The 22,457-nt window shown below is 37.3% G+C and overlaps 1 protein-coding gene across 1 annotated transcript in view; it reads left to right on the forward strand.

The window, feature by feature from the left end:
* The window catches only part of CRAMP1L (Crm, cramped-like (Drosophila)), a 43,256-nt gene that overhangs the window by 2,875 nt on the left and 17,924 nt on the right, over nucleotides 1–22,457 (forward strand). Inside the window, exons 2-6 of the mRNA XM_009701620.1 lie at nucleotides 7,330–7,523; nucleotides 9,196–9,349; nucleotides 11,484–11,567; nucleotides 14,241–14,289; nucleotides 22,174–22,259. Coding sequence (XP_009699922.1) covers nucleotides 7,330–7,523; nucleotides 9,196–9,349; nucleotides 11,484–11,567; nucleotides 14,241–14,289; nucleotides 22,174–22,259 — 567 coding nt within the window. The remainder of the gene's footprint in view (nucleotides 1–7,329; nucleotides 7,524–9,195; nucleotides 9,350–11,483; nucleotides 11,568–14,240; nucleotides 14,290–22,173; nucleotides 22,260–22,457) is intronic.

Below are 22,457 nucleotides of genomic sequence, written 5' to 3' on the forward strand. Positions count from 1 at the left end.
ATTGGCTTGTCCTAGTCATGTCTTTTTTGAAGAGTTTTGAAAATAGTATTTTTTTTCTGTCTGTTGCAGATCCCTTTTTGCCTTTGGCATTTGTACTTTCAGGCTACTTCATTGTAGCAGACAAATTATTAATAAACTAAACTTTACTGTAAACTGTAGGAAGAGTTTGCCCACTCAGCATCTGCTGACTTTTCGACTTTACCTTACTATTGTTCAGGGAAGATTGCTAATAATAATTCTCAAATTCTACCTGGTAGAATGTATAAACATACTGCCAATTTTTAGATTACCCTGACCTGATCTTTAATTGCATCTTTGGATTCTGTCTTTTACCTTTTGTGTACTGAGTTGCGTTTTAGAATTTAGGGCAGAAATGACATAGAAAGTAGCATAGTAAAATAAAGTTGGAAAACTGTTTCACTTCAAAAAGCCAATCGATTTTGAATTGCTGAAAGTTTTATCAAATTTCCTGCACAAATATCTAAATCTGTGCTTTTTTTTTTCAGAATGATTATTATCTTATTTTCAAATGTTGGTCATCGCTTTATTATATTTTCAAATTCATAGTCTACACCTCAAATAATGCATGCCTTTTGAAGTATGAATGCTTGGAAGTAAGTCTTAAAGTAACCTGGATGAAATCGGAGGAGGAACTTGAAGGTGTAGTGGCGGTTGGAGGCAGTTTATTATGAAGAGTTCAAAAACAGGGAGGTTCATTGAGGGAGAAGCAGCAGACTGGTATATGATTGCTGACAAAGAGGGATTTCTGAGAGTTTAATTCTCAAATACAAATATGCCACGCGGTTGCTGAGCACAGGCTTTAAGGTGTGTTTCGGGGCTTTTTTCCGTGAAGCGAGACTGGTTAGAATATGCATGTGTGTGTTGCGGCCACTTTGGTAAACGCATATGTGGAATACATTGCCGTCGTGTGTTGTAGATTTAGTTTGAACTAGAGTCTACTCTACTGTGTTTTTATCCATTTTCTGAATGCAGAATGAAGTCAGGAGGAAATAGTAACAAAGTCCAGTGGTGATGAGCTGAAGCTTGAAGATGTCGTTAATGCTGTTGCTCTAGATTTATTCATAAAATGTGTAGAATGGCCCAAACAAGTATTTGGATTTGTTTTGTGGTAATAAGCAGTTCTTTATTGAAAAAAGAATTACTTAGCTGAAAGCATTAATTGAATTAAAGCATTCCTTCTTTTGGCATCATACAAAACTTGCTAAAAAGCAGTCCAATTTGTTTCAGCGCACCGAAGTTGCATGTTCGTAGCATGTGGATTAAATTAACTACTCTCTTCTCCTGTGGAGAGGATGTATATACAAAGATACCCAGTGCATGTACTTAGAATACGATTTTATTGGGTCTTCTCAAATTTGTGTGCTGCAGAATGTTACAACCTTCATTTGAAATGTCATTCCTCCAGTATTGTTTCTCTAGGACATGAATGACTGTTTAAAAACTACTGACATGGTCCCTTGTTCTAGTATTCTCCTTAATTCTGTCCATCTTGTTTACACTTGGTATTTCTCCTTCTATCCTACCCTGACATGCTTTCATTCATTCTTTGCCCTCCCATTTACCCTAGTTCTCCCTCTCTTCCTTTGAAAGAGGCTCAGGACCAGAACTCCACAGTAGCTCATCCTGCACAGCAAGAGGAGGATTTTTTTCTTGCGCTCTGTGAAGTAGGTACTGCACTTTGAAAGGTGCCGGCCTGCAAGGCTGCACAACCCCGTGGTTTAGATGGAACTTCATACTAGGCTTTGTCAGTGTTTTCTAATGGAAGAACAAGAGAATAATCTACTGGAGATGGAGGAGTAACCAAATTGGTAATAAACTATGTTTTATTTTTTACAGCTGTGCTTGGTTAGCTCAGATAGTGCTGCATTTGATATGTTATATATTAAATGTATACTATTTGTAGAAAAGCAAGTCTTCAGTATAGTTTTGTTTGTAGACTCCTGTTGATAATTGACACTGTGTATGTTTAAACCCATTCAGCTACACCTTGGTTGTGCAAATGTTCGAAATAATAAGAGGTAGAAGAAGCTAGACTATCTGTATCCTTGTAGGGCAGTTAGCTGTTGTGTTTAAAACTTTGGATGCTAATTTGTAACAAGAACGCTATATGGTATAACCACGCAGTATGGCATAAGCTAGCCTAGACTTACCCTTCTTAGGAGTCCATGCTATTTAGTGTGGAAGTATACAAGGTAGAAACTTGTTTTCCAATTATAATGTTAGTACTCAAAATGAAGCATTGACTTGCAGGGAATGTGTCTGTCTCTCCCTCTCTCATTTGTATTCTCTTCGCAGCTACAACTCTTGGAGACGAAAGCAGATTGGATCCAGCATGCAGCTTTGTTGGGTTGTCCTTCCACAGAGCAAATGACTTCACTTAAATTCCTAAAGCGTACACTTTCTAGGGGATCACCTGATTCATTTTTCACTGACGTTTATGATGTAGTATCTGCCATTAGAAAGATGTGGTTAGAAATGGGGCTTGCCTACCAAGCGATCAGAAAGAAAGTGTGGATGTTTGTCTTTGATTGCTTGTTCATTAAAATCGAGGAGTAAATGCTCATTGAGGAATGCACTGCCATGAAAATAGCAGAATGCATTTGAAGCTTTCCGGAAAGTACAGATCATAGCACCTTACCCAGCTCTGTTGGTGACAGATATTTTGGTGTACATTTCGTAAGACTGCTGAGCACTAATGCAGGTTTGTGAGAATAAAATAATCAGTTGAAGACGTTTTCTGGTATGGCCTCCTTAATGGCAGTCATTACTGAAACCACTTTTGAAGGTGATCTTGTGGTTTAGCCTTGCTATTGGCTCCTGTGGAACCCAAAAGAGAAGAAAGGATGTTCTGAAGGAAAGTTTCTGGCATGTTACAAGTTGGCATTTGCATCCTGCGCTTTGGGGAGCCAGTTCAGTGTCCTAACACTCTGCCATTGGCCTGGGGCATGTAAGAGTCTGTCAAGGTCCCATCTCATTTATAAAAGTGTTTCCTGGTAGATATTCCACCTACAGTTGCCTGGTGACTCCTGAAGAAGTTGAGATTTTGCAAGCTAAGCCTATAGAACAGCAATAAGAGAACCAGCCCGTATGTTGAGATACATGGGTGTAGTGGGCATTAATTCTGTGGATTCCAGCTTCTGTCGATCTGAAATCTGTCATAGAAGATACAAATCAGCTGGCATGTCAGAGCTGCCGGCAACAAATCGAAAAGCAAAAACTAAGATGCTACGTAGAGCCTGAAAGGAAGAACTTTTTGCAGCTGTAGCCATGATAAGACACTGATACTATCAGTGACTTGATTATTTGGTATATGCAGTGTTCCATTGTTTGTCATTTTCATACCAGATTTTTAAATTACAGTCTTTAAATCCCGTAATACAAAATTTTGCAAGTGTTTGTGTTTTGCTTAGAACTACAAAGGAGACAGCTTTTTGTACAGAAAATGTAGCTTGAGAAGATGTTATGCCGTTCACAGGTAAATGAAGTTCTAATAACAGGGCGTATAGATGGGTAGAGAACACTGGATAAAAGGAAGGAGTAAGTTTCTCTGAAACATTGATGTTCAGATCCCTGACGTTGTTGGGGTTACAGTTCAAATACCAAATAGAGAAACCTGATGTCTTTGCAGACTGTGGTTTGAAAGCTGAGTGAAAATGCTGAGAACTTACGCGTCTGAACTTGCTGCTTTGTACCTCGTATGCAGGTGCTGGTACTCCACTGCATCCTGGGGTGAAGGGAAGGAATTGTCGTGGGTGCAGTTGTGTGGATGCCCAATCCGGTGATTGGGTGATGCAGACTAAGTAGACGGAGTGAGAATGACTGTCTTGTCTTTGTCTTGTCTGCAGTGTTCTCCTTTTAGAAATTATTTTACTTAGAACAAGCATCTAAGCAGATTGTTAAAGTAAGTAAACCCCCTTCGTCTCTTCAGCAATTCTGCAGCAGTAATGGTATGGCTAGCCTCAATGGACCTTTTTGGTTTAATGCATTGCTGAAATTTTAAATAATCTGTTGTTGGGAATTTATCATCATCATCATCTATCATTAGTGAGGGGATGAAAACTTGGTAGATGTTTTGTATGTTACAAGAATCTTGTACAGTAAGATTGAAAGAATGAATTTATGGGGTATGATTTAAAGATGTATGACTATTTTTATTTTTACCTTTTATCCTGAATTGGTTTGTAATACCATGTTTTAGAATATACTGCATTCTGTTGACTTACTGAGATTCACTGAACTCTAAGGTGGATTGTGCTAACCTGGTGATAAATATTACCATGCACAGCAGTAAGAAAGTTTTTGCAAAGGGACGATATAGCAAACTCCTTTATTCCTGGAAGAATTAAATGGCATATAAGATCTCTGTAGAGGTGACAGGATATTAGAATTTTTAGATCTTCATATATAATTCTCTAAACAATTGTCTGGATAGTTATTCATTTGTGTTTCAAACAAGAAAGACTGTGATAAACTTCCAGGGACTACAGTTTGTCTTATAGAATAGTAAGTGTATGTAAAGGAACAAGAGAGCCATTATGAGCTAAGTATCCTCCTTAGCATGTTCTCCATAGAAAGTTTTGTTCATTTTGTCTTTTACATACAACTAAGAGGAAATTATTGAGCTTTATAGTTGTATTAGAGTTTAAAGTCCTCACTGATACTTTTACTTCTTACACTTTTGGTACACATGAAGTTTTCATTATTAAAGTGTACTGTACATCTTTAGAAAATCCTTGGTAAGATCTCAACTTTAGGCAGCTCACTTTAGGTTTTTACTTATTTGAGTATGTATACAGAGTGATGTAAAAGAAAAACTAAACTCCCCAAATAAAAAACAACCACCCAACAAGCAAACAAAACCACAAAACCCTACATTCGTGGTTTCTCTAAATGGTTTCTCAGAAAGTTAGAGGTCTGTGATCAGAATAGTAACTCTGAAACAGAATCCTGTAGCTGTCTTTTGATAAAGGACATCTTTTGCGTTGGGAGCCAGTAGCAACAGGAGATTGTAGGCTGAGATTGAGGACTGGTTTGTTTGAATTCACCCTTCCTGACCAAAGATTTTAAAAAATAAAGATGTGCATTTCTTTACCATGCAAATTGAGATATTCCAGTCTCACGTTTGCAAAATAAAGAAGCAATTCTGTGTCTTAAAATTGTTGGTTTTCTTCTCAGCCATCTATTAAAATGCTCAGGTTTTTCTTACGGTTCCTTTTTTCTTTTTTTTTTTTTTACGAATTTACCTTCACAATACCAGAATTAAGTTGCTTAACTGTCAATTATTTTATCAGTGGCTGATGAAGGCTTTAGGAAACAGAAGCTGTCTCTTTGAGAAATTGTTTTTAAGTGCATTTTCTTCTAGATGTCCAGTTCTTTTTCATGTTGTGCCTTACACACTTCCCTGTGGTGACAGTAATTTTCTTCAAAAGGATCAAATAGTCATTTCTAGAAATAAAAGAAACATTAAACTTAAAATGGTCACAATATCATATTTTATATCAAGTAACTATTTCTTGTATGCAGGATAAAATGTACTTTAACGCATCTTACTCTCCTTGAGGTTTGATTTCAAGTGTTCTTCGTTACTTGAACAAACAGCTTTTTTAGGGTTTTAAAAAATACGGTTCTGTCATCCAAAGGAATTGCCTTCAAATTGCAACTGAATAGTTAAGATTTACATACAGGTCTTTCAAATCTCTTAAAGCATAGTAAGCCTGTAACACTTGATTCTTTTGATACTCTCTTTCTTAATAATATTAGGGTTATCAAATTGGGATATCCTGGCTCTTGAACAAGAGATATAGATGTATATATGTATATATATAAAAACACTGACTTTGTCAGGTAAACGAACTGCTTCATGTAATTGAATTTTAAAAGATAACTGAACTTTTTAAACCTAAATGTGAAAGAAAACTGTGCTAATGTGTATGAAAGTTTGGGAAACTAGTTGGGACTGCAGTATTGTACAGGCTGGATTTATAAGCAGATAAACTAAGGCAAGCCAATTTATCACGAGATAAAGCACAAAACATAACAGACAGTAACCAGAAAAATGGAAAGGGTAATAAGCATTCTTTATAATGAGCAATGTATGTTTAATGTTAAAAGGCTTCTGTTTTATTAAGTACACACCTGCACTGATAAAGACAGTCAAATCTTTAATAATAATTCTTAGCAAAATTGAAGAGACTATATTTTGGAAAAGTAAGTTATTGAGAATGGTTACATTTTCATGGAAAAAAATGAGTGCGCTTTTTGGGAGGTCTCGCTGGTTTCTAGATTAACATTCTGATAATCTGTTACAGTGTCAAACTAGGCATGATGTTTGGTTTGATTTCTGTTGTGAATAAATCACAGCTCTAAGGTTAGTTGATAATGTTTTTTGCTGATTAAAATGTCTTTGAAAGACTAATAGTTTCAGAGGTGATTTTTTAAAAAAAAAAAGGCTTTTTCTTCTGAATTAAGCTGAGGGAATGGAACCTCACTGCATTATATGTAGCTCTCACCATCCTGCAGTTTCTCCATCCCATTTTCTTCCCTGTCCCCTACTTGCATAAACATTCTCTTAGTTCCGTCAGGCTTTATTCTCATTTTAGTATTTCTGATCTTCGAATTTTTTTTCTGATCCATGTTCTTTGGGGTGCCGATAACTGACAAAAGTACAATCAAGATTACACTTCTGTGCCTTTTTCCAGAAGCCACAGCAGGATTTGGGGAAGGAGAAGGGGTTGGGACTTGCCATCCTTGGTATACCTTGAATCCTAGAAGGGCTGAGTTTCAGAGATGGTGCTCTTTATACTGAGGATCAGATTCTTGAGACTGTTGATCCATTGTCATGTGAAGAAATAAAGTAGACATCTTTCAGTCCCTTTGTTACTGCAGTTGTTTTGGAGACAGCAGGATCAAGGCCAAAGACAAGGATATGAAATTACATATATTTTTCTCATGATCATTAGTTTGCTTTATTGGTCACATCAGTGTTCAGCATCGCTCAGAAGGTCCCCTCAGCTGCCAAGGGACAACTGCAGAGCACACCAGTGTATAAGCATCAGAGAGTGTAGCGTCTTTTAGAAGTTGCTTTGGTATATTCCTGCTTATCTGTCTTACCTCTGGAAATACAAAACTAAGCCATTGAAACCTTCCCCTTGTTATTTGCCTGTTGAATTTCAGGTGAAATATCTTGGAAAAAAAACTGATATGGATGGGAGTGGTGAAGAAGGAGGAAATTCTTAGTTCCTCCCTTGTCTCTATCCATGAATCCTCGTGTTGGTTTAATATTCACTCTGGTCATGGTTTTTTTTGCAGCAGCAGATAATGGAGGGACTGCATCTGGTGGCACATCAGGAATTCCTCCCAGCAACGCTACTGGGAATTCCAAGTCAGCGGCAAGGAACCTGGGCTCCTCGGCTGGAGAGAAGGAGGAAGGAAAGAAGGTCAGACGGCAGTGGGAGTCATGGAGCACAGAGGACAAAAATACTTTCTTCGAGGGACTGTATGAGGTACATGTAGAGGAAAGTAACAAGCTTAGATGGCTTTGCTTAGTATCTGGATATTCCTAAAGAAGATTGATTCAATTGAGATTTCCAGGGGCAAAATGCATACGTACACATATGCATTTGGTTGCCTATGCGTATGTGTCTATACAGTTGGCTATAAACCAGCTATCAATCAAAGCCATATTTCAAAATTGTCAAGCTTTTTTTTTGTTTTGAAATACACAGGAAATACTGGTGAGTTTTATTCATGAATGTTTTTAATAATTTCAGTTCTTTTTCAATTATGGTTGTGTTTTGAATGAGAAATAAATAATGTCCTCATCTCAGCTTTCAAAAACAACACTTATGCTGTAATATTGCCAAACAAGAAAATATATTCTATTCTAATAAGAATTGTAGGCATTGTGTTTACCTTTTGACCATGAAAAGGTTTGAGCCAGTTCAGTACTAGGGCTGAGAGACAAAGATAAGTTAGATCATCTTATCTTTTATCTCATATGATGTATTCCTGGTCGTCCTGTTCCTATGATTATTTTAAGAGCACTTCTGTAATGAAAATACATACTAAACATGAAAACAAAAGAAGTGGTGGTGGGTTTTCTTTGCATGTGTACATCTTCCTAAAATTATTTTTTTTTTTTTAAGTGGTAGGCATGAATCACGTGTATATATTTTGTGGACAAAATGAACAGTTAAACACTATTTTCGTTTTTTAACTCTTCTGACTTGCAGTAATATTCCTGGGAATCATGTAATTTTTAAGTCCTTTCATCATTCAAACAAAACTTTGTTGTTGTTGTTTTTGAACGCTGAGGACAAAGTTCAAAAATTTGGTTTAAGCTGGATTTGGGACTCTGTTTGTTTGGTTCCCCACTTGTGTCACTGTCTTTCAAAAGAGGTTTTCACACTTTGGGTTTAAATCAGTTCCAACCTTTTTTTGAATACTGAGAAATTTTGTGATAGCAGGAGTTCAATGGTAATGTATAGGAAATTAAATTTTCCCCTTTTGAACTCCCAAGGATTTTCTAGGAATTAACAAATTTTAAAGGGACACTTAGGTGTCTCATTTTTATTTTTACCCTGAGAATAAATTTCTGAATGACCTGCAGTGTAAAAATGTGTTTTCTGTAAGAAGTTTTTTGGTTTTATTTTTTTAAAAATATAATATTTTCCTTCATTATTGAAACTTAAATTTTATACGCCTAATAATGGGAACGTGACATTTACTGTAAATAAAAGTGAGAGTGTTAAATATAATAGACTTTTTATTCACCCTAGTCAGAAATGGAGGTAGGAGGGAGAGGGGGGAAAATGCAGAGGAAAGTAAAGCAAGCTAAGTGAGAAAGTCAGTATTTTCAATTCTGCTACTTAGCACATTTATGAGTTATGTTGTGGGTTTTTTTTAAAGTTTGCTAGCACCTTACAGTTTTTGTTTTGAAACAGTTCAAGAAATTGTAAAGTAATTTATTTGGCATCTATAGTGCATTTTATATAAAATAAAGGAAACCAGTGGCATTCTTTTGCTGTTGAGTTCTGATACCCAAGAATTCTGTTTATGACCATTGCAACCAAATTTGCCACAAAGAACCCCAAAGTCCCTCATGTTGTTTTGAGTTGTCTTGTGACAAGATATGTTTGGTTTTGAGTATTTGAATTTGTTTTATTTATTCTTCAGCATGGGAAGGACTTTGAAGCTATCCAGAACAACATTGCCCTGAAATACAAGAAGAAAGGCAAACCAGCAAGCATGGTGAAGAATAAGGAACAGGTCCGCCATTTCTACTACCGCACCTGGCACAAAATCTCAAAGTACATTGACTTTGATAATGGTTAGTATGCAATGAAATGGGCTTAATGTAGAGCTCACAGTCTCGTGAGGGTTGGAGTTCTGCCTTTTAGTGCTGTTATGGAGGGTAGGAATGGTGAAGATGAGAAAATAAATACTAAATAGGATGTCTGTGAACATGTCTTATTTTTGTTAGCATGGCCATACTGAGGTTCATGTTATTTGAAAAATACTTCTCAAAAACTGGTATTTGTATCACTGCTTTTGTATGAATTCACCACACCATAATAAATACTGATCCTACTATTAATACTGGGGGAAAGCCAGATTCAAGGAAATGTTTTTCTGTTCTCAGGAACACACCTTTGAGGACAGCTGCCTAAATGTTAGTCAGGCATGACCTCATCGAGCAAATTGACTCCAGCACTACTTTGCACTTCTTGGGGGAAGGTAGAAATAAATGAATAGTGCGATACAAGTGTAGATGGTGAAATATTTGCTCACACTTTAATAAGCCTGAAATTGTATCATCGGTTCAGTAACTTAGGGTTCCCAGTGCCATATTCCCCTCTTTCAGCTTGTTGAATGAAAAGGAAATTGGGAAGTCATATGAACTGCTAGTGGTGTTTTGTAACAATAATAGTAATATATGATGATCATTGATAATTGTTTTTATCAAATGCGTGCTACTCAGTAACAGGCAGTGAGAATTCAAGTCAGTTTGTGGGGAGCCTAATCTGAATAATGAGGTTAAAGAAACCTAGTTCAGAGTGAACAGAGTTTATTAAGACCCAGTTCTTTTGGCTTCTTTAAGGTATGAAGAATGTCAGTTCTCCTGTTAGCTTATTGATTAAGTAGAGGTCTCCAGGGCTTTCCTGTCCTTCTGATGCTATATTCTAAGTTGTATAAATCACAGCAGTTTCATGATGATTGAATTTTTTGGTCTTAGAACAACTCTCTTTAACATCAGCAAAAGTTTGGATAGTAAATTAATCTGTACGATTTGTGGCCAGAGCTGCTCAAGTTAAAAATAACTCATTAATGAGAAATGGATATGACTAGAAAAAAGCTGAAGGAACACAGATAGTGTACCATATAGTCTCTTTATGAAATTGTTTTGTCTGTTCCTGAGATTAGGTTATCTAAAGGAGGACTTACACATCTAAAACACCTATCGTAAGGTGTATTTTTGAGTTCTTTTTTCAAAACAAGACAGCATTTTAAGGTGAAGCAAACCATATAGTATTTTATTTTTAAAAAGGTTATAGCAAACACAGTGTGGAGGAACTTTAAAAAAAAGAAAAATGTCATGGAGGAACGTCATCTGTTTTCTGGATAATGTAAAGTTCTGTATCTGTAAGGTCTGAAATCTCATTGTCTGAAGAGATTTAGGAATTAATGCAGTAGTTTGATTAGCTTTAGTTTTGGTAGAAATATGTGTGCCTGGATTTTGATATTAAATGAGTCTGCAAGTCAAAGAGAACAGAATTCTTGATGAATAGACAAGAATAAATATTTTCATCTGATTTGTAAACCACAAGGCTTGTCTTTCCTTTCTGTGGTAGATATTTAGATCTATTAGCAATAACAATGTCCACATCATGCGTGTTGATGAGAAAGGAAGAAAAAAACTTGCAAAGTTGGATAAAATGTGTGCAATTCATCATAAAAATTTAGAATCTAGAATTTGCATTAAATCTCTAAGGTGCATTTGTGTGCACAGAGGACGTTCTCTATCTTCTGGAAAATTCAGACCTGCTTCTTAATTTTCATATAAGAAAGACTTCTGTGTGCATTTTCTTGGGGGCATTTGGACATTTTCTCTAGAAATTGTAAACAGTTAAGTGATACTGGAGTTAGCTTTATTATGAATTAGCTTTATTTTGCATATTGAACTGTTGCATATTTGTTTAAATTCTGTGGAAGCTGCTTTGTTTTTCCTGTAATCTGAAAAACTTTGCATTTCCCAGATATTTAAGTCACTGAAAGGAAATGGGTGAACTCATCTCATTGTAGTGTTTCTTGAAACAGAACTTAGTCTTACCTTCGGTGAGATGTTTGTCTCATCATTGAAAATACAAATCATCTCATTTTCAGTGTTGAAATGAGTATCTGCAATGTAGCTATGTATGGGTTTAAGCGATCTGCATCTCACTTACTCCTTTTCTGCTTTTCAGTGTTTTCTCAAGGGCTGAAAAAATCCTCCCTGGAGCTTTATGGCTTGATCTGCTATGGGGAGCTAAGAAAAAAGATTGGGGGATGTAAGTATGAATGACTTAAAATTATTGTTACATGGTAGAATCAGAAGTTGGCAATGTCTAGTACAGTTTCACTTTTAAGTTACTCAGAATTTGTGTTCATTGTATTCTATTGCAGTAATCTGTGGTACTGTTTTTTTCATTAAATGTATTTTTATTTTTAAAGGCCACCTTAGTCTGTTGCATTAGGCCCCTTTTTCTTTGACAGATTTCTTTAGCTCTTGCTATCTATGAAATGCAGTGCATATAATACCCACAGCTCACAGGTAAATGTATATGCAGCTTAGATTATCTGTCTATTTTGTTATTCTTGAAAAACGAGCAATTAAATGTGTAAATGATATAATTGCAGCCACAATTATTTCTGCCTATGCAGTCAAAATCTAGGATGGTGCCTTTCTTTAAGTCATTCTCTAAATCTTTACTTAATGTACCTGAAGATGAAAAAGCATTACAAATCATAATCAGAAATAACAACTTTACTAGGTGATAACCAAGATGTGTTCTGACCTTGTCAGTTCTGGAGGCTGGTTTTGTCTGTGAGGATGAATGTAGAAATATGCCATACCAATGCTCCCCCATTTTCTGGAAGTTGGTTAGTTGCATTAGCAAGATAGCTGAGCTTAGGCTTAGTACCGTGTTCATAGAATCATAGAACAGTTTGGGTTGGAAGGGACCTGTAAAGACCATCTAGTCCAACCCTCCTGCAGTGAGCAGGGACATCTTCCACTAGATCAGGTTGCTTACAGGCCTGTCCAACCAGCCCTTGAATGTTTCCAGTGATGGAGTATCTGACACCTTTCTGGATGACCTGTTCCAGTGTTTCACCACCCTCATAGTAACAAAATTTCTTCCTTATATCTACTCTGAATCTCCCCTTGTCCTATTGCAACAGACCCTACTAAAGTCTGTCCTCATCTTTCTTATAAGCCCCTTTTAAGTACTGGAAGGCTGCTCTAAGGTCTCCCTGGAGCCTTTTCTTCTCCAGGCTGAACAACCCCAACTCTCTCAGCCTGTCCTCACAACAGAGGTGCTCCAGCCCTTGGATCATCTTCGTGGCCTCCTCTGGACTCACCTCAGCAGGTCCATGTCCTTCTTGTGCAGGGACCCCAGAGCTGAAGGCAGTACTGCAGGGGGGTCTCACCAGAGTGGAGCAAAGGGGCAGAATCCCCTCCTTTGTCCTGCTGGTCACGCTGCTTTGGATGCAGCCCAAGATAATGTTCCCATGGTCTTTATGGCTTCCAGACTCGAGAGCGCTCTAATCTGGCTAGTTTGAAGAATGGGCAGAGGAACATTCACTGTATGCGCTGGTCCATGCACATATACGTGTTTACTTGTGTATCTTTTTCATTTGTCCCCAAGCTTTTTGTACAGTCAGTGTTATAGTGCATCTTCTACATATTTTGATTTGTGAGACATGGAAAATCATGAAAAAACTTTCACGTCTTTGTGAAATCATACTAGTTGCAAAGTGAAAAAGACCAGAAAGCTTTAGTGAGTGGATGTGTACAATTCCTAATAGAATCGTGATATTTTGGCAGAATTTTTTTTTTGGGCTATATTATTTCCTTGCCTGGGATTTTTATTGTATTGTGTCATGAATGAGACTGTTGTGAATGTTCGTACTGACTTTATTCTGTTTGTTCAAAGATCTCCAGTGTGTTAATTCATCTTGGAGAAGCAATTTTGAACTGTTACATGACAAAGAAGGTGCAGAGCCATGACAGATTGCATTGTCAGTAGAAATCAGTATTAGTGTTTCTTCTGTATATCCGGATCTTATCTTAAAAGCATCAACAGACCTTCCTTGCTATGACTGGGAATAAGGTTTCACACAGTCACCATGGCAATGCATGCATACTTTGTGCTTTTGTCTTTTTATAACTTTGGTACTTGGTTACATGTTTTACCGACTGTCACTTGGAAAATTCTAGACTCCCAAGACCAAATGGGCTTAAACAGAAGGCCTCTACACCCAGTTTATGAGAGGTCTGCTCTGCAGCTGGTGAAAGTAGTTTGTTTCTCTCTTTATTTTTTTTTCTCATGTGGTATTCACCCAGTAGCATCTTTGCAGAAATTGAGATGACTTACTATTGAGACATGAAAGCATGTCAGGAATATTTTCAGCATTGCTAGAAGGAGGTTAATTGTTCAGTGAATAGACCTGAGCCTAACTATCACAGGGAATATAAATCAAGTTACCATAATGTCCATTTAAAAATGTGCTGTATAATGTATAGAAGAAAAGTGTGGGTTACGTGTGCATTTTATTATTTTTATTTACTTTTTTAATTTGCATTCAGCGCTGAGAGGGCTTGATGCTCTTTCATTATGCTGTGCTGCCTTAGCAACAGAGATTGAGCAGGAAGATGAGGAAGCTTTTCTTTTTAATACCACGGTGTCAGATTAATGCCCAGCAATCCAAGATGGCTGTAACACCTAAACAAGGGTCATTTATTCCGTGAGTAAAATGTAGTTTTCATGGCAAGGATCGTGTAAAGCTTGCACATTACAATGCAGACTTTTCAGAAAGAGTATGTTATAGCACGTTTATGCACGTTAATTCTCTGTAAGCATAAAATGTAATAGCTTTGAAAACGAAACAGGACACAAAAAAAGGTCATGACTATATCACTTTAAATCCTAATTCACTGTGTTATCCCATTTCATGTAAAGGTATGGATGACAAGAATGCAGCTAAACTCAATGAGCTCATTCAAGCCGGGTAAGTAAGAACTTATTCCTGAAACTCTTGAAACTGTGTTGTTCAGCAGCTTGATTGTCGAATTGGTCATCCAGAGTCCAGGGGGCATTTGTTACTTTTTTAGAGCTGCAGTTCGACATTTTCCATTCTTGGTTGTATTGTATGGGTTTTTTTCTCCCATCTTCCATGAGGCCATTAATTGTTGTTAATAAGAAATGATGGGTGAAGTTTAAGAAGGTAATGAAATAAGAATTCTTTACAGAAGTTACAGTATTATTAAATCAACTACATTGATTTACTATAGGGAATATAGAATCATAGAATCATTTAGGTTGGAAAAGACCTGTAAGATCATCGAGTCCAACTGTTAACCTAGCTCTGCCAATCCACCACTAAACCATGTCCCAAAGCACCACATCTACACGTCTTTTAAATACGTCCAGGGATGGTGACTCCACCACTTCCCTGGGCAGCCTGTTTCAGTGCCTGACAACCCTTTCAGTGACAAAATTTTTCCTAATATCCAATCTAAACCTCCCCTAGCGCAACTTGAGGCCATTTCCTCTTGTCCTATCACTCGTTACTTGGGAGAAGAGACCGACCCCCACCTCACTACACCCTCCTTTCAGGTTGTTGTAGAGAGCGATCAGGTCTCCCCTCAGCCTCCTCTTCTCCAGACCAAACCCCCCCAGCTCCCTCAGCCGCTCCCCATCAGACTTGTGCTCCAGACCCTTCACCACCTTCGTTGCCCTTCTCTGGACTCGCTCCAGCACCTCTAGGTCTGTCTTGTAGTGAGGGTCCATCTCCAAACAGTTCTGCCAACAGTGTTTGAGTGCTGACTTTCAGACCTGAAACAACGCTTCCAGTACACCATAGCCCTCAGCCCTTCAGTTCCTTCTGCATCTACTTGGCTTGAAGAACGAGTATTCTTTTTCACTTCAAGAAAGAATTATGGGATTTGAGGGTTTAGTTTTGGCAACGTACTTTTAGAATGCAGAAGAGGTTAAAAGTTGCCGTACTTTTAGAAATGAGGGCATACCTGATGTATTGGTACGTAAAATTTTCTGAAGTAATCCTGCTTTTAGAATTTGTATAGTCTAAAGTGAAATCTCTTTTAAAGAATATTATTTAAGGGAGTGTGATCATTAAGCAAGCGTCACTCAGCAGGCACTGGTTTTTCTTAATCACATCTTTAAAAGTGATTTGAAAATAGTATTATTTTCTGTGTGTTACAGATCCCTTTTTACTTTTGGCTTTTGTGCTTTTAGGGTGCTTCATTGTAGCATGCAAATCATTGATGAAGTAAACTTTATTGTAAGCAGGAGGAAGAGTTTGCCCACTCGGCATCTGCTGATTTTTTAACTTAACCTTACATAAAATGGATACTTGTTGCTGCACCTTTCTGTTGTTCACAAACTGAGTTTCCAAATGAGTTCCTTACAGTTTATTAACCTTTCATCTCCTGGGAGATGCACTTTGTACAGTGTGCTGTTGTGTTGCAGGTCTTGAATGTGATCATTTATGAAATCACTTGTTCATTCTTTTGTTAACTGCGAAGCTTGAAATTAGAAGAGAAATTGCCATTTGGTACGGGTTTTGTACAATTAAGAAAATCTTAGCAGTAAGATTTTTCATATAACAAGATGATTCTTAAAGCAAATTACTGCTTTAAGTTGGAGTTATCAGTTAAAATGGGCCTGGGATGAGCCTTTTTTCCCTCGTGTCCTGAATATCTCTGGAGTTGAGGTTATAGGCAATCATTTTGGTCTCTCTATTGTACTGGAGAGCCTTTCTCATACTGTGTCACCCAAATAGACTAAACTGTAATAAAATGAGACTGATGACTTTTAGCTAGCTGTAGCATCAGTCTAGCACTTTGCATGATTAAGGCCTTAGTTTGTCTAAGTAATTGTTAATGAGGGCTAATGATTTCTGTGAAGTCTAGGTGTTTATTCTATAAAAACCAGTCCTGTAACAAACCATTTTGAAAGTAGGAGTCTGCATTTGAAAATATTAATGCTAATGTTCTAACCAAAAACATAGAGTGTGCGTAATATTAACATCCTTAGGCAGTTCAGAAATAGTTGCTTATGCATAGGCTTTTTGTCTACCAGGTGGAAGACACATCTTTGTTTCCCTTTTTCTCCTGCACCTCTTACCCCATTTGGTAGGTAAACCTTGTCAGTTGAAGAGGAGCAAACTGTGCAGGGGAACAATGTTCACTTTTTCATCTTCATTACCACCTGGATGTCTACATCATCTGAATTAATCCCCTGCACATGCAGGACAGCCTCATACCTTACACAAGCAAACACGTTGCATATATCCCATTAGATTAAACTTTCCATCTTGCTCAATGATATTACAATCCTATGATCTCTCTCTCTATTTGTAAGCAGTTCTTTTTTTCAGTTTCTAACGTTTCTTTCAAGTGTGACACCCCTGCTTTTCCTCTGAGTGCGATGCGCTTTGTAAGGCTTATCACTATGTTGAAAGTCTTGAGTGAAAGGGAATCCAAAATGACTAAAAGTGGGGAATGTGAATATGCGTTATCTTAATGATATATATAGTAAGTATAAGTAGGTAAAAATTAGCCTCATTTAATTGGTAAGAAAGGTCAAGAGAGGCTAAGATTGTGAGGAGCTACCTGGCAATTTATTTGCAGGACAACTCTAGACCCTGGAGTTATACAGTCTAATTCAGTGCTTATTTTGCTTATGTTATACATCATCTCTGGCTTTTTGTAATAATTACATGGTGTATGGAAAGATGAATGACCCTGTGATGTGCTCATAAGAAAATCACATTTAACATCTTCCTAGTTGAGCGTATAACTCAGGTCACAGATACTAAGTAGTGCTTGAAAACTTAATCAGCTGGCTAATTCAAGTAATGGCAAAATCTTTGTGTGAAATGTCCCTGTTTGGTCATTGAATTTAAGGGCATTCACTGCTATACGTCTCTGTACTTGTCTTCAAAATTTCAGTAACATGTAAAATCAGATTAGACCATAGCCTTTGGTACAGTTGTAGTTGAATGAATCAGGGATCTTTCAGAAAATAGATCAAAGTTTAGATATTTGTAAATGCAAGGGGAAGATAAGAATTATTCTGTGAGCTTTTGTAACTGGTCTGAGTAGTTTACCGTACTCATGTCAGCACTGGCCCACACGAGGTTCTTAAAGAAGGTTTCAGAATCACTGAGCAGGACAACTATGAAACAAGACTCCCTTAGAAATTACAGGGAATCTGAATCACTTTCTGTGCAGTCCTTTGTTGCTATTTTTTTTTTATTACAGCAACAATATGTCGCTGGATTGTGATTAGGATATATAACAAGAAACAAAGATCTATGGCAGTATATCAACTGCTTAAAACCCATTTAAATAAACTTAAACCAAGTCTTTTTTATTTTGTTTCACTTCTAGGAGTGAAACATTTTTATTTAACTTAGGTTTTGCAACAATATTTACATCTAATAAAAAGCTACGTTTGAGGAAATACAACTATTTTCTGGATATCTTTGTAAATCTGTAGGATTTGTGGATAAGTTCAAAAAAAACCCAACATCACAACGTCACAACAAATACATAATTAAAGAAATACCACAAACACACAACAGTTAAAGCACAGTACTACTCCGTGTCTGTTAGCGTATGTGTTTTTTGCCCCTCAACCTGACAGGCTTTTAATATCACAAATAAGGAAGACCGATGAAAATAGAAACTTTTAACAGGTTGATCTGTCTTGTTCAGTTCCCGAGTGTGCTTTGTGGAGTGGGAGTGATCCTTCATTGCCTTCAGTTTCCCTGTAACAACTGTTTGACATGCCGAGGGGGAATTTGTAACTCCCTAAAAATCTTGATAATAAAATAGCAATTTATCCTGAAAAAATTTGTGTACAAAAATGATCTTTTTAAGTAGGAAGACTATACTCTTGATGTCAAGTTATACTGGTAGTTCTTAATGCATATTCAGTAGAATAACTTTTTTTAATACTTAACCATTTTCTGCGTTTGGAAATGTCCAGGATCTAGGTAAGAGAAGAGAAGGAAATAAGTATTTTTAAGCTAAGAGTAGTTCTGTTGCAGGCTGTCTCCTTTTTACTGTGCTTTTCTTTTAAATTAGTAGACCTATTCTTTTCTCAACCTCCCAGCCTTGGATTTCAGTTAGGAAGCTACAGTCTCTAAATATATCTAATTTAGTATTAGTTTAAAGAATAACTTACTATCAGACTCTCCCTAGATTGCTTGAAGCCTGTCATACTTTATAGAAAAGGGAATTAAGGGAATTATTCTTGACTCTCCAAGCAGAACACCTGAATCTAGAGAGCTGGGATGCTAGTTCTAAAATGTGTTTTAGGAAACAATGGAAATAAAAGTAGTGATTGCTGTAGTTGTGGAAGAGTGCTGTAGTGCTAGGGCAAAAACTTCCATGTGAAGTTTCTAACGTTATTTTGTCAAATTTATGTGTGTTCTATGTTCCTTCATTTACTGAAGAGTGTACTTTGCTTGCTAACTTCTAAACTGTGCCATTCTCACTCAGTACTTGGGGAATACAGTCATTCCTGCCCCTCTTTTAGAGCTATCAGCAATTTTGCATTTATTTTCTTTCCTCTGATAAGATTTTTCTCCTAGATTTTTATAGTTGTTTTAATATCTTTTCAATAATATGTTTTTCACACTTCTTTTCTGGCTTTTATTCTAGGTTTTGGTTGGTGATGGGTTGTTTTTTTTCCCCTTCTCTACCTTTTAAGCACAGATACAAACGCAGCCAGGAACTTAGGATGCTAATCCGTTGTTCATTGGTGAGCTGTTCGGTGGTGGTAACAGATAGTGGGTGTCTGCAGCCCAAGGTGCAGCTGAGCAGGTGGTAGACAGATTGATCAGGAACAACTGCCAGGAAGCATGACTCAATAATAAATGCTTTATTACCAACTAGTTAGGCTCTTTAAGAGAAATAGAAAATATGAAAAATGAACAGCGGTGCTTTTCTTCTTCCTTCTTTTTCTTGATCAAATTAGCACAGCTGTTCTACGTAGATCGAATAACCTTTTGAGCATTCAGGCCCTTCTTTCAGTCATCTTCAGGTCATGTGACGGAACAATTTCCACAAAGCTTGTCTGTTTTGTATAGTCATAATCTAAGAAGAAATAATGTTTCTCCCCACAAATGGCTTCTCACTTACACCCTTACAGTGTCAAAGTTACAATAATAATAATAATAATGTTTCTGAATTTTCACTTGCATGCGGCTACTTCAAGGGTGCCTTTGATAAAAAGGTGTTGTATTAGCTAAAATCAAGATGCAAGAGGAGAGTCTCGGCTTGCACAAGTAATCGAAAGAATTTGGTGTCCGATAGTAGTGTAGATTTGCAATTTAGGAACCTGTTTCAAGGTACATTGAATTATTGGATTTATTTTCACTGACTTCAGTGGATTTTGTATGAGGCTATTACGAAACCGTGTTTTCCACAAGAACAGGAGGGAAATCTAGGCATGTCTTCACTAAGCAGGGAAGTCATTACAGCAGTTCTGATTGCTGTAATGCTGTAATTAACTCCTTGCAAGAACAAGGCAGACGATAATTTTGGCATGTTCATGCAGCAACAGCATTGTTTTCTGTACAGCCATTCTATCACATTCCCAGACTTTGCATTTTCTAGCATTTGGGTGCCTTTGTGCATCCTGTCATCTCAGCTTGAGCTTTATGAAGTTACTTACGGTGATGAACATCATTAGTGGTAATAGCATAAACATAGCTTTCATTGAATCCCTGTAGTTAAAGGCAAAAGGTATTTGTTGTGAATCATGAGGATGTGTTGCTTCAGCATTAAACTATGTAACAGGAAGAGTGATTTCTAGGAGCTACAGTAAAAGTGGAAGACTTTTAGTCCTCAGCTGTTTTTTCAGTTACTGATCTTGGAGGAAATACTAATAAGCACTGGACAAAGAAATGTAATACGTATCTAGAGTTTTTATTTACTGCAAATTCTCTAGGTTCTGCCAAATCCCTCAGGTTTTGTACCAGGCGCTTCTGACTGCTGGCTGAGACCAAAGTTTGGGCTCATGAAGAAAGAGTGGAGATTCTCCACCTAAAGGATTCAGACCCAAGAGAGAAGTTGTCCAAACATTGACCAGCTGAATTTGAGAGCAGCAGAATTTGTAGTTGAGTTTCCTGTCTTTATACATTGCAGTACCTGTTAACTTGACATAAGTGAGTTTGGGTTGATTCCTACTGATCTTGTCCTCACTTGTATTGAAACTTGGTTTATTTACACATTTAAAAAAAAAAAAAAAAAGATGCTAGCTGCATATGATTAAACTTATTTTCAGGAGATTTATTTTTCTAAAAAATCCTGACCTTCTGATGAAATCATATCTGCACTTTAATATAATGACAAGAGGATATTGAGCGTCATGTGTTAAGCTAAGGTGTCCATTGCAATGATCAGGAGGAAGTTTTACCTTTCATTCTTACCTTATGTCATTGACTAGATATCCACAAGTGTTACTATGTCCTCCTGTAAGAGTCTTTCCACTGAGAGAGGTTGACCATTGTGCTTGGTGGGACCTACTGTCTTCAAACAATTCAAGTTTCCAACAATTCAAGTTAGGGTTAAGTTGAAAGAGAAAAGGTGACAGCGTTGTTGTTAGAGCAGCTGTGGTGGTGTCTGCTGTTGCAGATGTGAAAATAGGAAGCACTATTTAAAACCGGGCAAGTAGCTCTTGGGTCTTTTTTATTTTTCCTTAAGTAGCACTATTGCTAGTTTCTCCTCAGCACTTGAGCCTTCTCCTCTTTTCATTAGTTGAGCCATCACTATTTCTCTGTCAAAGCTTGTTAGAAAGAGTGAGGGCTAACATATTCCCTCTAGCTTCTGGTAGCTCAGCGCAGATTGAGGAGATTTGCCCTTCCAGCTCTGGGATATTCTGAATATATAGAAGTTCACAGCTTAGTACCTGAAACTTTTGAGCTGCTCACCTCGTCAACTCCCATCTTCTCAGGTCTGGTTTCACTTCTGCTCCCCTTTTGCGAATTTCCCTCTTGGCAGTGTAGACAAGTGCTCTTTCTGCCTGATGTTGTCTTCCTTACAGCATAGGAAAAAAATAAGATCCTGCTGTAGGAATATTCTCTGTGATTCCCTTCATTTTACTTGCAAGGGCTTGTGTTCAGTCCTGCTACTTCTATGCTTGCTGGTCCTTACTGCTTGAAGCATTAGGTAGCAAATACTGCCATCAGTAACTTTATTGGTCTCAATGCCTGCCTTTTAAGTCTGTAAAAAGAAAACAGGGCTGACTGAGTGAAAAAAAAATCAAATAGTTCCACTATGTGAAAACAAAAATGGCCTCTTGCTCTTAAGGATCTTTATAGCTGTTCATGTGGTATTGAAGCTGAAAGCCAGTGAAGTTAACACTGTAAAAGTTACTTTGTTGAGATTCCCACACAAGCTGTTAGACCTCATTTCTGCAACAGATGTGGTGTTGATATTCTGGAATAGAAGACTCTTCAAAAACTTTATGACTTTTTCTTACCATAATTGAAAGTTAGGAGTACAAAGAGGAGACTAAAGCAAAACCACGTGTCTTTTATGAAGAAGCTGTCTCTGAGGGTACTCTTCAACTGAAGTAACATAATTCTGGTGCACTTTATAAAATAGATATCCCTCCCTAAGTGGACAGCCCGGTGTTTTAAGAAAGTCTGGAAGAGGAGAGTCACAAGAGTAACATTTCTATAATGAAAAGTAAGGTGATAGAAAAGATTGAATGCTCTTGTGAATCTGCACTGTAAACCCTTACATTTCTTTGTTCATTCTTATAGCCATGGTTGTATTTGACTCTGTGTCCCTAATAGGTATGTATTCACAAATGTTAATGGTGCCTCTAAATACTTCTCTTTCAATGTATTCAGGGCTACGACTGTTCGTTACAAAGGCAGAAACCTTCGTATCAAAGCTCCAATGTGCAGGGCTTTGAAGAAACTCTGTGATCCAGATGGTAAGTAAGAGACGCTGGAACGTGAAAGGGTTATAACAGATGGTCGGAAGAATATGAGAGAGGGTAGGCCTGTTTTGATGTGTACATCACTGCCAGGGGAATTTGTGCAAGTTCACGTTTGTGTTGGGCACAGGTATGTCGCTATTGTCTTACTTATCCTGTTTGCTTGTATAATCCAAATAACTTTAGGACCCCCCC

The sequence above is a fragment of the Cariama cristata genome, unplaced genomic scaffold (assembly GCF_000690535.1).
Source record: "Cariama cristata isolate BGI_N322 unplaced genomic scaffold, ASM69053v1 scaffold12826, whole genome shotgun sequence".
NCBI classification, from domain to species: domain Eukaryota; kingdom Metazoa; phylum Chordata; class Aves; order Cariamiformes; family Cariamidae; genus Cariama; species Cariama cristata.